The 17,519-nt window shown below is 43.6% G+C and overlaps 2 protein-coding genes across 4 annotated transcripts in view; one reads left to right on the forward strand and one right to left on the reverse strand.

The window, feature by feature from the left end:
* Positions 1–17,519, reverse strand: part of LOC107225613 (transcription factor Sox-14) — a 91,043-nt gene that overhangs the window by 16,730 nt on the left and 56,794 nt on the right. The gene's annotated exons all lie outside the window — the stretch shown is intronic.
* On the forward strand, positions 137–16,680 carry LOC107225612 (transcription factor Sox-9-B-like). The gene is made up of 5 exons (XM_015666138.2): positions 137–1,061; positions 7,079–7,225; positions 12,487–12,832; positions 13,524–13,861; positions 14,511–16,680. The coding sequence occupies exons 1-5, from the start codon at positions 817–819 to the stop codon at positions 14,923–14,925; spliced, it is 1,491 nt and encodes a 496-aa protein (XP_015521624.2). The 5' UTR covers positions 137–816; the 3' UTR covers positions 14,926–16,680.

The raw sequence follows: 17,519 nt of genomic DNA on the forward strand, positions 1-17,519 counted from the left end.
GCGAGAGGCGAGGAGGAAAGCGGCGGATTCAGGAAGCAACAAGTGTCGGTGGTATATATAAAACCGACGGCAGACTCCGCCTCCGAAAAGGCCTCGTGGTGGAGGCGCCCCGGGGCGACGTTACACCACCGCACTTGAGCTCGGAACGTTTTACACGATCCACTATAGCAGCGGTCCTGCCGCTGGGATAGAAACTCTGCAAGTTGTTCGGTTTCGGTGATTTGAAATTTCGCCGTCATCGATTGACGATTGTTCGGCCGGGCGAAACGGTGAAGGGAAATAAAAATTTCAAGAAAAAACAAAGAATCAGTTTCGTAAATATACATACGCGATTTTCGTACAAGTATACAAATTCCGCCATCAGAGGAATTCTTCTCCGCGGCGACGGCGGTCTTCCCGACGATGAGGAGCATCCTTCACGCCCACTGTTCGTTTGTATTATAATGATCGGTGAACGGTACCTAAAGACTTGTGCATCGGTTAACGAGTTCCCGCAGACCTACGTAAGATCGTTTGAACAATACCCGAAAGTTTGTTGGGTGAAAACTTGACTGAACGTGCGCTGTTAAAGGCCGTGAATATAACCACCGGCTGTATATACGACAAAGAGATTTTAACGAGTGAACCGTGACGTGATATGCCGAAACGGAATACCGTTGAGAAATAGTTCGACACGATTGTGATTGAAAGTAAGAATCGTTCCTCACACATTCGCCTTGGAATAAAGTGGTTCTGTATAATATATAATAGGCGAAGTGATTTATCCCGTTCAACCGCCGATTACGCGACGTTACTGCGATCCGGAGGATCGGTAACATGAACGAAATAATGGGTGAATCATCGGCACCACCCGCGACAGGGATGGAAAATTCTATCAGCGTCAGTTCCACCCCTGTCCTCAACAACAACAACAACAACAACGAAAACAATAACAGCAGCAGCAATAACAATAATAACAATGGTCCAGGAATCGGTGGAGTAAACGGGGGCGAGGGAATCAGCGCTGCAGTTGCCAAAGTTCTGAAGGGGTACGACTGGACGTTGGTGCCTGTTGCCACCAAGTAAGTTTTCCAAGCCATTGTTAACTCTGCGAAAATCGTATTATTGTTTTCCACGCAAATATCCTGCAATACCAAGCGCGACCGTCGTACGTGTACCAATCACGATGTGTGGTGCATCGTGTACGTTGCACTCGGACATCTTCGCACCCGTAGTCTAAGATGCCACATGCACTGCACCGAGACTCTATAATCAAGTATGTACGTACTACGGGTCATTATTTATCCGTCAACCCTATCGCGTTGCTATCGCGTTGTTAAAGCAGGGTCAGTAACGCGTTACTGCAGCGTCCGTTTATCTCGCAACGTCTAGTGTCACTGAACTACGGGATATACCCTGTTGCTACAGTGGCTGGCATGCACCTAAATACGTACAGAACCAGAGTTGTATTACACATGTAATTGTTCTCCATCCCGCGAAGTCACGAGGGCTCTAGAAAACTCCCCAAGTTACCCTGATTTTTAGACATTCGATGGTTAGACGTGAAACGAAAGCCGGTGATGGTTGTTCGCTGGACACAGACGTCGCAAACTCGTGAGTTTTATAAAACCGAAGGACGTGCTCTTTGTGATTAATTATTCTACGAGAATCTTCAATTTCTATATTTAATGTTTCACCGATTCGACACTCTTTAAGTTAGCCATTGGCGGCGTACAGTAAATTGGCAATACAGGGTGTCCTGGTAGCTCTCTTCCGTAGGATAAATTCGTTACAAACAAAAAGATATTTTGTGAAGCGAAATCGGCAAGAGACTAGTCTATTAGATAGTTTTCAAGCCACAAGACGGGGTCAAAGATGAGTGACCATGGCTCACGATCATCGGAGCTTTCAGACTTAGGGACGTATGCCTGCTGGAGCCGGCGGGTATCGCTAGTTATCGCTCTCCCAAGTTCCCGCTAGTCATACGCTGTATATGGCGATCGGTAAACTTTGACCTCTTCTACATTATTTGGAAACTATCAGTTCCTCGATGTTTTTGCCCAGGAATACCTACCAGTCTCGACGGTTCTCGTCCAAGATCCATCGGGAGTGTCTTCATGGGTGGTCGTGATTCAGACTGGAGTGCAAGGACTTTCAAAAAGTTGTCTTATAGACCATACACTATAAAGGAGAGAAAAGAACAATAAAACAAAAAAAAAAAAAAGAAATAACTTTCTTTTTTCCAACCCACGATGACATGTCCTGATCTATTCACGCATCCCTCGAGTGTCATTAGAAGCAATACACACGCCCGGTTTGCACGGGTATGCTGGCCACCTGTTGAGCCTGTCGGATATTGAAAGTTAGCCGTCCCGCCACCACCTCTGCCTATACCGTACACGATAAGCCTAGGCCCTAGACCGTGCGTCAACAAATTCCCATGTGTCTCGTACCGCGGCACACGCGAAACCATAAGACGACATTGGCCAGTCGCAAACCCGCGCACCGCGATGCTGCGTGTCCTACGTATATGTGTAGATAAGTACACTTAGCGTGACGCTAATTAATGTGTATATGTATAATATATATTTACGCGCACGCGTGTGTATTTGCACGTCCGAATATGCGCGTACTGCACACATACGTCAGGTATATATTCTGAATCGCTGCAGGCACTCCGCGGGCTTAGACTGCGGGACAGACGCGGAAAAGGCGTAGAGGGTAAGCGGTACTGTGAGAGGCAAAGGGAGGTTCAACGCCGCTAACTCAATTATGACGTGCTTGTTTCCCCAGCCTGGGAAAGGCTCGCGGATAAGAGTAGGAAAAAACATCCTTGTCCCACAATTATCAACAATTAGTTAAACGACAGTCTATCGATATATGTCTATGTACGAATGTCTTACATGTAACCTGATGCATAGTACAGTGGATGACATCATAACGTTACGCTGTCATTGTACGAACCGCAGGTTCAACCTACAACTGCCCAGCATTACAATGACTTCGACTAAACTCCTTGCAATACCTTTCATCCCTTTCATCATATTAGAGTCCAAATTCCTTTAATACGATTTCTTTGACCTGAGATAGGACTTCATTTTTATTACAGGCTTGTGGTGAAACTTTGCGAGGTAGTCAAAAATATGTGACATATATACCTATGCAAAACGCTTTATACAAACACGAGTCGATCGAATTCACGAGAAAATCGGTATGATCTGTAATCTCTCAGACCTTCAACTTAAACCCATGGAAGAAGGTAATGAGAACTTGAGATGCACTCCAACTGTACTGAGAAACTTGAGTTGATTACAAGTTTTCGACCATCAGGTGCGATGACGGTTGAAGTTGGGCCAAAGAGGGCGTAGAATAACGCGGTAAAAATCTTACACTATCCCAGCTAAGTAAGAAGGCGAAACCAATAAATGCTACCAACGTATCAGTTCAATAAATATTCACACCCATAACCCAATATCCCACGATCTGCAGGTTCCGTGTCAACTGTGACATACTCGCAATGCGTGTACCGGGATATAAATCGAGTCGCTCGAGTGTCGTTTGATTTTAACGATTTGATAACAACGCGGACGTCTGCCTGGCGAATGATGCAACGACGGAACGGCGCCGAGTGGTGATCTGGTATTTGTAATTGCTCGGTAAAAATTCTCTCGCCACTCGGCCAGCCCTCGATCTCGGGCTCGTCACCATCGCACCGCGTCTTATGTACAACCGGTCCAGTCCAGTCCTGGCCGTCGGATGTTGAAAACACTGTTTAAATTATTTTTTTTTTTATAATTAGATATTATAACCTGTATCCAGCACGTGCTCTGCGTACAGTGGATTGCTGTGATCTCTTGACTAACCACCGCTCGTGTCACGTCAATCCACAACCTGCAGGTAGTTCCCTTATCCCGACGCGACGTTGCCTACCAAGAAACTTGGATGATCCTTGGCCTGGCCGGTTTCAGTTCGGCCACTGCCTTCTTTCTCTCATTCAATACCATAAAATCGAATTGGTCTGTTCAGACTTTGAACAAATCGTGAGAATCATTATCGGATCACTCGGTAAAAAAAAAAAAAAATTGATGAACAAATCTAGGTATGAGAAAACGGTGAATTGTATAGTGGCGCAACCGATCTTTGCGACGAAAATTGTGGATCGGAACACCTTTTGGTAACATATTAAAGGTACGCGTTGAGAGGGTATTAACGCGTATTATAAACGCAGGCCGGCGGACGCAGGGAAGCGGTGTAGTTTGAACCCTGTGCAACCGGTTGGTAATGAAATCTGACAAATTTTGACGAGTCTACTTCCCCAGGAAGGTTGGCCCACTCAATTCTACCAAATTTCATAGGTTTACGAGTGGGTCGCAAGCTGGGCACCGTTCATGTTTACTCTGTCTTTGACTGCGTAATTGAATTACGGTTCGCCGGGACCTCGCCAGCCGAATCTCGCTGCTTGGCTAGCCTTACTAATTCCGCCGCATACACACCTATTTATTTATTTATTTATTATTTTCCGTATGTGTGCACCGTTTGTATGCCTGATCGTCGTGGCCTCGCTCCTTCTCTACCTAGACTTTTCTTATACGTTTTTTCTCATAACTTTTAACCCGCTGACTGCCGGATGACTGAACTATCAGAATTCCTCGACTCTCTTCCTACGTACAGGTATTATACCGATTGTCTGAGAAAAAACTTGCCTTTTTACGCGCCGTTTATTAAACTCTTTATCAACACGATGCGGGGAACGATAATTATCCGAATTAAGAGCTGTGGATAATAATGATAAATTCGTTGTTCGAGCTTTCGGATCAATATTACAGCGTAGAAACACGTTAAATCAATTCTGGAATCCGTCGACAGGAATAAAATCGACTCTTTGAAAAAATGTGGATTCCCAATCAAGTTCCATGAATCCTCCCGAATTTCCAGGTTTACACGGTGAACACTTTCACATACCTATGCTGGCCGAGCACGCGCACGCTGCATCAGACTTTCACTGTGTGAAGTATAATATTGTAAGTGTAAGTGTACGGCTTACGGGGTACCAAGTACCGAGCTATATAGGTGTCCCTTATCTTCACGGCACGGTTGAGGGGGTTATCAAGGGCGGCAACGGGTGCAATGTTTATTTCTACTGATACGGTGATGGGGCGATAGCTTCGACTGTTTTTATTCCCATGAGGTCTATGGGAATTTCGTGCGGTGAATTCGTTTTATAATCTGTCAAGAGAGAAAGAGGGGGGAGGGGGCAGAGAAAGAAAGGGGTAAAAAAAAAATTAAAAAAAAAAAATACGAGAGACAAGGAGTCGTCGGCGGAGTTTCCGGGGATACAATCTCTGAACAATATTCAAATATACGCGTGTAATGCATACGGATACGCGTTATAAAAACATTACACATAATGTACTCTACTGCAACATGCAGATACAATGTGAATACTATAAATAATAGCAGCTTATACCTAAACATACGTTCCGCAGTAAAGTTAATTTCAACATTTATTGATGGGGTAAAAAACGACATGACGTTTTATTGACGTGGTGAAGAACGACACGATGTTAGATAGATGCGAAATAAAAATATTATCAGAGACTGTTACGATGTTATGAATCTGATTATTAATTTCACGTCCAACATTTTGTACATATAAATTCGTTCATACGTTGTACCGTACGGAATTCTGAAATGTACGCGGTCTTGAAATGGAAAAAGACCATTACTTTGCCGGAACCACGTGCTTTGCACGAAGACCAAGCTAATTCTGAACAAATGTCGGTTTTCAATTAGAATCGTAAATTCTCGAATTCATATTTGCACTTCGTCATATTATAGGTACACTTAAGCGGCGTATAACGCACTTCGCGTAGAAGTTTAGACGACAAGACCATATGCGCATATAATTATAAATTCGGGTAGATATAGGTAGGTATGTTATACGCGCGTATAACCGTACACGTAAAGAGGTAAAACATCGTACGTACGCATCTTTGGGAAGCAAATGAGGTGCAAAGAGGAGAAATTTTTGCGTATCTGGGTAAACCTGTAATGTACCGAGTCGGTTGGGTCCTGTTAGAGGTGCGGTGTTAATTTCCTTGCCGCTTAGGTTTACCCACCAGTTTCACACCCAGCTCGTTTCAAAGAGGCCGAAGAGCGCGTAGAACGCGCCTCGTCGCGGGGGAGAAAGAGAAGAGGATGGGAGGGCGGGAGGGAGGGAGGGAGGGATCGAGGCGTGATTCCGGCAGTCGACTATACATTTGTTATCGGATCGAAAAAATCGTAACTGTAACAACTGACGAAAAATTCACGCACCTATCGTTACTCAGGCTGCTAAACACAATTATCTGCGACTCGTATATGAATTCCCCCCGGTGTTTCGAAAGCGGCCTGTGATACTTTTGTAACTGGAATACAATTTAACGTACAACGAGGCGATATTAACACGACAGGCTGCAACGAAATCTCACAAGCTTTGAAAAAAAAAAAACTCGCGGGAAGCGCTGCACGAGAGATGACGAGCTGAAGAACTCTGATGAAGTCATCTCGTATATACATATAGGTAGGCATATAAGCAAAGGGCACGCCGTCCGTACGCCCGGGCGCACTCGACCAGTGTTATTTTAAGCTCACCTCTAATACATGCATACATAAATACATACGAAGATACATACATGATACATCCATGCATGCGTAGCTCGCATTCGGGAATCCGACCGGGTCCTTCTCGGAGAAACGGAGGAGATGCTGGACCACGAGGCTAAGAGCCTAAGGGTGGCCGCCGAGCGAACAAAACGCTCCTCCATCCTCTCCTTCTAGGTCATTTTTCGCCCCTCAGACAGACTTGTGAAGTAGAATATTTATAACCACTCTATGTGAAAGAGTGAATCGAGCGAGTGATAATTCGAATGATTTTTTGAATTGGACAGATTTTACAAGATTATCATACTGTTTTGCATGATTTTGACGTTGCACAATTTCGATGATCAGAGAAGGCGCAACAAATCAACACATCCCATTCCATGCTTTGATATCATTTATTATTAGTAACACTTGCTTCACTCACTACAACGACGTTTGTCCATGTATGAAATTGCAGAGGTTCCGGGGACAAGCGAGCAGCCCACGTTAAGAGGCCGATGAACGCTTTCATGGTTTGGGCACAGGCAGCGAGAAGAAGGCTCGCCGATCAGTATCCTCAGCTCCACAACGCCGAGTTGTCAAAGACCCTCGGAAAACTGTGGCGGTAAGTTGCAGGGGTTCGTTCAGAAATAAAAAAACATCAATTTTCGCCCTTCAATGGTATAACTGACAAATTCGCAATGTCATTTATGGTGGCCAGCTACCGTGCGAATCTGGTAACGGTGCTGCAAATTACCACAGGGGTACAAAGTACACAAGGTGATTGTCGGTGATTCGATGCCCGGAAACGAAGTCGTAAATTTCAAGTTTCGAGATAATTTAGATTTTTTCACAACTGATTTCCAACTCCCAGAACAATTTAGTCCCGCAATAATTTACACCCGCAAACCATCGAAGGACAAACTCGCCGATCGGGCAGCGATAGCTGTATAGGCACTGAGAGAAATTTTTTGTTCAGGTTACCACTCAGTCCTTAACTATTTTCATTTTTCACCACAATCGAAAAATATAGTTGCAGGTACAGAATGGAAATTAGTTTTCTAGCTGTTACCGGAAAGTTTAGTATCCGTTACTATTCTTTCTCATTACGATCACTGTTGCTATATTTTCTTGTGACTGTTGCAAAAATTTAATGCTTGTGCAAGAATAAATCGACGTTAAAGCCTTGTTTAACTAAAAAAGTAGAGTAAACCTCAGAAACTGATTTTGCGTTGCTATTAGCAAAAAAGGATCGACAATAGCGCAAAATGGATACGCGTACCTCGTTTTTCGTAATTCCAACGAAATTCAAACAGTTTTCTCAACGATGCCTGTTTTACTGAATTTTTCCAGTTAATGTTACATGTGAAATATTTCTCAGTGCGGCGGGGGGCGAAGGGTTACGATTACATTTCCTCCCGCTAACGAGACGAAACTAACCGCGTATTCCGTCGCGATTAGCCGACGCCGACGACGCGCGTCGTGTCTCCCCCGCAGCGAGTGATTTCAATTCGCCCGATATCACGGCCCCCCGCTATCCCTTTTCATACACACAAGTGGAAATGCGTACAACACCTGCATGTGAAAGAGCATCGAGTACACTTGAATATACGAATATGTATTAAGATTAGTTCTTTACCCGTTACTGACCAAATATTGACTCTGAGCATAGCAGTCGCTGCAAGTGTCTAAAAACCGAAACTCCACCACATTAATTGGACCGAAGTGCGAATTGCAGTGATAGTTCGGGTTTCACGGAGTAAGATGGATGAATGAATTAGAGTTTGCTATCTTGAGAAATTAGTTCTAATATATGAAGTCAAACAGAGATCTCATTCGCTTGCTTCACGCCACGAGGTTTAACAGTTTCGTAGCATTTTGGATTTACAGATATTTAATTTATGTAAGTGATCAATCGCGGCTAACATCAGTGCAGTGAAATCAATTAATTCTACATTGAATTGACTTCAAAATAAGGAACCAATAATCAATTGCGACCTTTTTTTGACATACGATTCACTCGATCTTTCATTCTGTGATACTTGATAATGAAATTATTCAAATTTATGGATAAACAGATTATGACCACCTTAAATTTACATACAATATATATTTCGAGCAGGTAATTGATAAGATTCTCGCCGATATTTTCCGTCGTTGGAAATAACACTTACGGATCGTTAGTACATCTTTAATTGTTGAGACCTGGCTCTCGTGAGGAACGAACCTGTCTACGTCAACCGAAAGATGCATCGACGGTTGGTGGATTGATATAACAGAAGAACCTATAACAGTAAATATAGGTCGTCGGACGGGGTGGCAAGGCTTAGAGGTTCAGTCCGGTCTGGCGTCGCGGGATCGTTCACGCGTCACTTCTAAAAAGTCATTATTTAGCACCTCCCGAAATGGCCGAAACCCTGTTAGCACGTGATGTCAAACATGAAATTTATCTTAGAGTCGACGCCTGCGGGGTGTTTTCAATTTTGCCTCAATATTAGCTGCGTTCGGAATCCTTACATACTACTCGATAGCCTTGGTACCCTCCGCACGTTTACCTGAATTTTAAACTTCAAACCGAATGCAGTTGCATGTAGCAAAATGAAACGGGTGAGAAAATTGACTGAAAAAAATTCACCCAACGGCTAATAGGCATCACGCGTTACAGGGGGTGCTGTAAGATCTTGGCGCACCGAGACGCTGGCACGATAGATCGTGTCCAGATCCGGGCCCGTGATTGGTCCCAATCATGATCGCACAGATTTAATTCGGCGCCTCATTCTTCAGCGGCGTAACAAACAGTACCGCAGTCATCTAGGATAATTGCCGTGCTTAAGCACACGTATGTGGGACATTCCGTACCTTTTATCAAAATCAGATCACGTGGCTAGAACCGGAATCGACCATACATTATATAGGGACATTTTACTGCGTCAGGCTTTTTAAAAATTTTTTGTACGTTACTACATTATTCGTTATAATTTCTAAATTTACTCGCAAAATTAAATCCTTTAGGCGCGAACATCGACTAAATAATAGTATCCTGTGTAACAAGGAGGCAAACCGGGTCTTTTTGGGCCGCGTGTAAGTTTGTAGATATTGCAAATACGTGAGGCGGAAAGGTCATTGCATCCGTGTCGCACATAATTCTTTATATAACAACAGTATGTTGCGCGATTTTTTGCGAAGCACGACATTAAGGTTAGGCTCGCGTAATGTCAGATTTGTTCGCTAGAGCGCATGCGCGCAGTACAGAAAATACCAGTTTCAACTCCCGCGCATGCGCATCCGCAGACTCACTCTACCGTCATAGAAACGGGTACTTTGCGTACGAAAAACATGCATAAAAAAACGCGCGAAAAATGCTCGCGTTATATAATGCGAATTACTCAAATCTGTAAAATAAAGTTGACAAAATAAAATCACCGCTCGACAATTTTAACAATAAATGAAACTACACAGGAGTGTGTAGGCATGCCTGTCGTATCCGTAGTCAAAACTCCAGGTGCGACTTTTCGACAATATTTGTCGAAGAAGATATTGAGGGTTGGCGATTATGCCTGTAGGGGAGGGTCGGTGCAGAGGATGTATAAACGCGCACAACGCGGTGTCGCCGAACACGAACGATCCGTAACTGCTCGTGCGGCAGCTGCCGACGATGTTAGTTCCTGTGACACGGATAGGCTTAGGTACACACAACACGTATGAAATGTATAATGCCACTTGCATCCCTGCGCCCTGTCCCTCACACTACTGCGCATAACGTAACTACGATACTCTCCGATTCGTACAAGGACCACAATGACACCCTTGTCCCTGTCAGGTGAATTTCACTGTATATCTATGTGTACCTGTATCACATTAACTTGCCGAGAGATCTCGGGTAAACATCCACCATCATCGCAGCCCCCCATTTGGCCAAGTAAATCTGGTATGGATAGAAAGAGATTATAGGGTCAGAGAGGAAACGAGGGTATAACTTCTATTGGACGTCGAAATTCACGAATAATTCTTTTTCTAACTCACCATTGAATGCATGATGTATTTCGTTGAAAATTGATTCGAGTGCGAGACGTAGAATCATGTCCAAAACGGTTTTAAGTGTCGAATACGAATATTTGTTCGTTAAAAAAAATTTCTGAAGATCATCTGCGCGGAATCTAACGCAGTAAAATCCCCACGTCGCCGAACACGGGATGTACAAATTATAACACCCAGTTACAATTATAATTGAGATATAGAACGTACAGGGCGCAAGACGAGATTGGCTGACCCTGCGCCGCATCTGGCAGCGAAACTTGAGATATCGTGATTGATCGTAACCCCCGTACGTCTTTCCGAACGGAGATACAAGAAAGAGAAAAAGAAGATGTAACAAAAAAGAAAAATCCAAGACAAAGTCCATTGACCATATGGAGTTTTAAGAGTGACAAAACATCCGTTAAAGATGAAATATATAATACTTATAAGCGTAGTCGAGGACCCGCGGCGCATGGACCCCGTATAGTATCTATATGGCTATGCATACCACATTGGCACTTCACATCTATTATACGGAGGCGGCACGCAACGAAACGAGCAAGCGAGCGCCGCGACGCCTCAGTGGCCGATCTGCTCCTTGTCATAATTTGAACCTCCTTATCCGAGCTCCTCGCGCTTCAGGCTGACCCCGTTATACCTGTGTAAACGAAGAGCGAACGAGTCGCTCCTCAAGGAGTGTTCAACTCTTAAACCCGTCAATTCTCGTCGCCCGATCTTGTAACCATAATTAAACGTTAATTGTTCCAAGAGTTGCATTCCGGCATGAGTCGTCGTATACTAAGCGGAGAGCGGTGTGATTAGAAGGTAATGATTATTAATCTATCTAATATTACGACGCGACGAAGAGTCTAACGAGCTCCAAAGAAGGACTGCAAGAGGTTGAATTGCGGTGAGAAATAACTCGTTTTCGTCTTCGCTACCTTGGTCACCGCGTGTACAATTTTGCGCGAGCAACCGCTAATGCGGAATATTGCGATCCGCGAGGCGAATACGCGCAACGTCTATGTATATACATATTTCTGTGTATGAGTGTTTATATTTTTATATGCGTGTTTGTGTGCGCGTGTGTGTGTCGAAAAAAAAATAACTGTAATAAAAAATTCACACAACCGTCCTGTCAAATCTTTCGAGGCATAATATAACGCGCCATACCGGAAAAGCTTATCAGCTAAAGGGTTTACGAGCCAGTTGGAGCATAAACATTAACCGTAACTAGTCCCAGTCCCGAAGCTGTGCCGGAGAATGAACGACGCATACTTCGAGTGTACATGGAGGGTACTTGTGTGTAGGTGCGCGTATGGCACGGTGAACGAGGATGGATGTGACTATGTACGCACGCACATAGGTATGTATTCCAGCTCACGCGGTGGTTCAAGATTCAAGGAACACTAACCAGACCCACCAACCGACTGACTGACTGACTTCGTCGTCATTACCACGAGACGTCAAACCGACAAGCCGTCGGAGTCACTCAGTGATTCCTGAGTCCGTATCAAACTTTTATCACGTGGTATTATACATACACCTCAGATTCACGATGGGGTCTACGGATGAATCAGTCTTTTACCAAAAATCGATACGCATGTTATATTTCTACCGCATATTCCTTGCGTTGTTTATTTAATCAGCCCTTGCCGTTTCACCCCGAAAAACGAGCGCTTTATCTACTCATCCCCATATTTACATACCTACCCGCTTAAATAGACGCGATGAAGTAGCGTATTAGGGAAGCTTCGTCGTTTCATGCGACGTCGCCAGAACTGGTAAGACACAATATCAGATCAGAAAGAATCGGAAGAAAAATATCACATTGCACTCACTGATTATTTTCGAAACGCGCAATTCCAGGTTGTTGTCCGAATCGGATAAAAAGCCCTTTGTCGAGGAGGCGGAACGACTTCGGGTGATCCACAAGCGTGAGCACCCGGACTACAAGTATCAGCCCCGACGTAGGAAACAGAACGGGAGCAACGGACGAGACAATTCGCCAACCAGGAGTCAGAGCAACGTAACCTTCAGCGTATCCCGGTCTTCGTTCAAGCAGGAGGACAGCAGAAGCCCGGTCGGTGGTCTTCAAGGTCCCACCTCGCCCCAGAGCGGCATAAGCTCCTCGCCCCCGACGACACCACGTCAGGGTTTGTCGCCGCTGACTCCGCCGACGACGCCGAGAGAGCAGCACTACGCCAACATGCAGGTGAGCACAGCCTGCTCTGCTAAAGAACCCCGTAATAATCTTATGGGAATTGTGTTTCAGGGAAATAGTCGTAGATCGTGGCATTCTGAAAACAGTCTTCACGGGCACGATCTCCGCTATGAATAGTTTGCGCGATAGAAAACTGTTCATTTTTTATCCTGTATTCCTTTGTCAAAAGAAAAACTAAGAAAAAAATTATTATCTCTGACAAATAAAACTTGTACACGTAACCAGACGTGGCCACTTTAAGTGTATCGCCTCCTCGAACCTCAATGACCTTACCTGTAGAGGACGTTACGTGGCGGCGTCTGATGCAAATAGATGTTTTCAGTTCTTCGATGGAAAAATGGACATTAGAGAGTATAAAAAACATCACCGAGTTCCAAGTGAATTGACGGAAGTCCGGTTACGTGGCTAAGTTTCATTTATTAGAAATAATAATTTTTTTTCCTACTTTTTCTCGCACAAGCAAATACTCGATGTATAATTAACATTTTTCTAGCGCTCAAACTATTCATAGCGGAAGGTCGTATCTTTGGAGACTTGTTTTCAGAACGCCAAGATCTACAACATATAAAAAATCCAAATGATTTCACCCAAAACCCAATCCCCGTAAGATTATTCCGAAGTTCTTTAAAATCGCCTGTCTCATCACCGCGAGATGGTCTTGACAAAACGAATGGTTGCGCAGGGAAATCCTCATCAGCAGAACAACAGCACTATACCGCTCTACCACCACGATCAGTCCTCGGGGGCTTCGTCGGCTACATGCGAAGGTCCCCAGCAACACGGCGGTGTCGACCTCCGGTACATCGAGGTTGGCGAATGCCTACCCGTCGAGGATGGACACCTCACTACCCTCAGCAATACCTTGGGCGGTGTTGCAGGGTTGAACCTGCCTCTTGCTCTACACGAGTGCGAAGTCGAGAGCAGTGAGTTGGACCAGTATCTTCCACCTCCTGCTCTGCACCACATGCAGTATGCCTTGGCGCCTCCGTGTTCAACGGCCTCCCAGTGGCTGCCCAACAGGTGGGTGCTTGGTTGGTCTATACTACCTGGTGAAGTTTATCGAGGCTGAACAATTTGTACTGCTTAAGGTTTTGCATGACTCAAGTGTACGGAGATGTTGATGTGGAGATACAGCTAGTCCAAAGAGGACGGAAACTGGTTAGCAAATATTGGAGTTTCGTATTATGTACCTGCTATTAGAGAGTGATCATCGGTTGGTTTGGTTGATAATATTCTTGAAAAATCTGGTCAGAGCTCAAGATTGAATCGTTTGTCAGTGATGACAGTTCAGACAAACGTCAATTTTATTTCTAGTTTAGTTCCTCAGCCGTTTTCAAACCGAACGCTTGCGGCATGCATTAGCTGGGTTCTTGATCGTGTATTGTATCACAATACGGTAGTATAACTCCGAATGAGAATTTTTTCTCGTGACTATCATTCATAAAAGTATTTACTTAGTAGAGTTTCGACCGGAAGCCGTGCGAGTCGGATTTTTCCCAGTCTCTATACCTATATTTTTACATCGCTGCTCAAGCCAAAGATCCATATCTAGACGGTTATACACACATGCCCGGGAATAAACACAACTAGTCCTGAAGCCGTGTAAAAATTAACCAAGCTCTGACAAGTTAATCCGCGGAACGATGACGGTTTTGAATTGATTTTTAAGGTACGGTATGACCGACGGGGACGACGAGGAGGATGACGACGAGGAGCACGACAACGAGGACCTCGATAACGAGGACTCAGAGAGAGCCAGGAAGCGCCACTGCAATGAACACCATTTGGAGATGACGTGGGAAGAACGGACCCACGACATGATACGATATCACGAACTCCAGCCACCGCTACCGCCCGTTCAGTACATCCACGCCCCTCACCACGGCCAGAGCCATGTCCACCTCCACCTCCACGGACACGGCCACCCTCACGGAACGACGAACTCGTCGACCGGGACGTCGACGTCGACGACAACGACGACCCCCCACGGTGGCCACCCGCACGTGGTGGGACCAAGCCCTTACACTAACCAGTACCATCGCTACGTACCTGGAATAGAAGAATCATGGGCAAACTGTTTGTAAAGCTGGGAAGAAGGACGGAAGCGATCCTTATATACATGTGTGTGTGCGTGTGTGTGTGTTTAATTAAATACTTATTCCTCCATCTTCGAGTCACGTCCAGTATCACCGTTGCGTCCGAATGCTGATTATTGTGGGAATGTACCTCGATCGTTCAAACTACGCAGATGATGGTTTGAAATTCACGCTAAAACAGCAATGGTGATTAGGGTACTAATGGAAGAAGGGGATAAGTCGAGAATGAGGTTCACTGACGTGTTCTGCAATGTAGCAATACATCTCAAAGTCATATTTAAGCTCGTGTATGTATATGCGTTATAGAAGATTAACGACTTTTCGGATCTTAACCCCTTTTTCTGAATATCGAGGTTCGTAATAATTGGGAGATATCTTTTTCGTGTCTGGTCCCGTTTTCGTTGATACTTCCCGAGTACCCGGAACGGGGGAACGACTTTGAACACAGGAATATATTTATACATAGCGTATATTATACTACATAAATTTGTACATGTTACTCTCGCCTGCAACTTGTGTGCCAGAGTATTCTAGACCAACGTTACAGCTACGCAAATATACTATATATTATAATCGTAATACAGCTTCCCTCAACGTGGAGTCTCGCGTATAATATACACACATATATATAATATATACACATACATACACGCATGCATAGGTTTACCCATATACACGTATAGGTACCACAATATTCCATGACATCATTCCATGACAGCCACCCATTCCAAGGCGAACATTTTCAGGCAAAAGAGAACAAATGACGAATCGGTGCACCAAGGCGTAGTAACTGACCGTGAACTTTGACTAAACCATCGCGTCATCCCTTTTATCACAATTTGCGTATATTTTCCCCTGATGTGGATCAAGGGCAACAAACATTTTACGACTATAGACAAGTTTTGCCCGTTTGAGCCCAACCCATTTTCATCAAGTAACAGTAGCAAAGTTTTTGTTTCCTAGAATAACAATTATTCAGATAAGTATCTAAACCCGACATCTGACTGACGTTTGTCTAGTCAGGAGTTGGAAATAAGTTCCAAAAAAATATGCGAAACATGACAGTATCAAACAGAGAAGTATCACCCGAAATCGACAACGTACTTTGTTATCGTGAAGCGTATATTTATCTGGCAATAAATTTGTACCGCGACAAAGGTATATCTGCCTGTATACTCGATGCGTGTCGGTCTTTCGGATATATTGATAACGTATATAATACCTATGTGTATGGATGATAACCTTTGTCCACACATATGTACCTGGCGATCGAATAGATTCTTTGCGTACTTGCGTATGTTAATAGAGCCTGAATCTATAGGAATCTTCGGTAACAATGTTGGGGGTTCAGTTTGTTCGATGACGAGTCTGTGTACACAGAATTGAAAAAACGTAGTGTGCTATTACGATACGTACAATTTATTACATTCTTGGTCGCTCCCCGATGTTCGCCACTCCGGTGTAGATACAGTGCATATAACTTTCGACTGTAGATAACACAGTAACGTAATAATCATATTGATGTATTACCGATGATGTATCAAAAAGCAAACTATACGTAAATCGAGTATAAATGAATTGCAAAAGGAATTCAGGATGTTCATATTACCATATCTTTAAAGAAGTTACGTATATCATCAAAGTTCCGCCGTATTTTCATATTAGTAATAATTATCTGTAACAATAAAATATTGATAGTTGATAATAGAATTGTCCCCCCCCTCCCCTCCCCCTCTCTTTTGCTTTAATACGTACTTTATATATATATATCTATATATATATATATATATATATATATATATATATATATATATATATATATATATATATATATGTACACATATATGTATGTATATGCATTACCAATATATAAATAGGTATAATATATTTATTTACTTTTATTTTGGCACAGATAGAAATAATAAGATAATTATGTAATTTTAGACTTAAACCGTTCGTCGGACGTGCTTCTATTATACATATATAAAATTGTTAAGGGAACAGCGATCCTGTTGACGGTGATTTTTGAGTGGAGCTTCGGACTAGTAATAAAATTGACTGTTCTCTCAATATCGTTTACTCAGTTTGAAATTAATCACCAGCTGATCGTAAATGGTAATACTTCCCTTACCAATGCCGATGAAACCCATTCTGTCGTATACGCGTACATATATGTGTAGGTACATCGTCCTGTACACATACTAGAAGCATGTTATTTTTATAATTTTGTATTATATCGCTGCACATGTAGAGAAAAATTAAACGTTATTCATAAAACTTCATCACGAGTTTTATTTTTAGTTCAATCGTTACCTATACTCGTCATAGTTGCGCGTGCAATACGTGCGACAGCTTCTTCGGGCGTATAAAAGAAACGCATTGCACGAGGCTGCGTAATGACACAGTCCCGAAAATTCACACGCATACAAGGCGCGTGAACTATAATATTATAGTGTATAAAGTGTGTCTCGAATATGGCAACAAATATTTGTCTTTCATCTTTACGAGCTGCTCTTGTATGAATGGACCAACCGTACTCCAAGATCACGTCTATATATAGGAGTAGGTAAACAGTGCTATCA

The sequence above is a fragment of the Neodiprion lecontei genome, chromosome 2 (genome assembly GCF_021901455.1).
Source record: "Neodiprion lecontei isolate iyNeoLeco1 chromosome 2, iyNeoLeco1.1, whole genome shotgun sequence".
Lineage (NCBI taxonomy): Eukaryota > Metazoa > Arthropoda > Insecta > Hymenoptera > Diprionidae > Neodiprion > Neodiprion lecontei.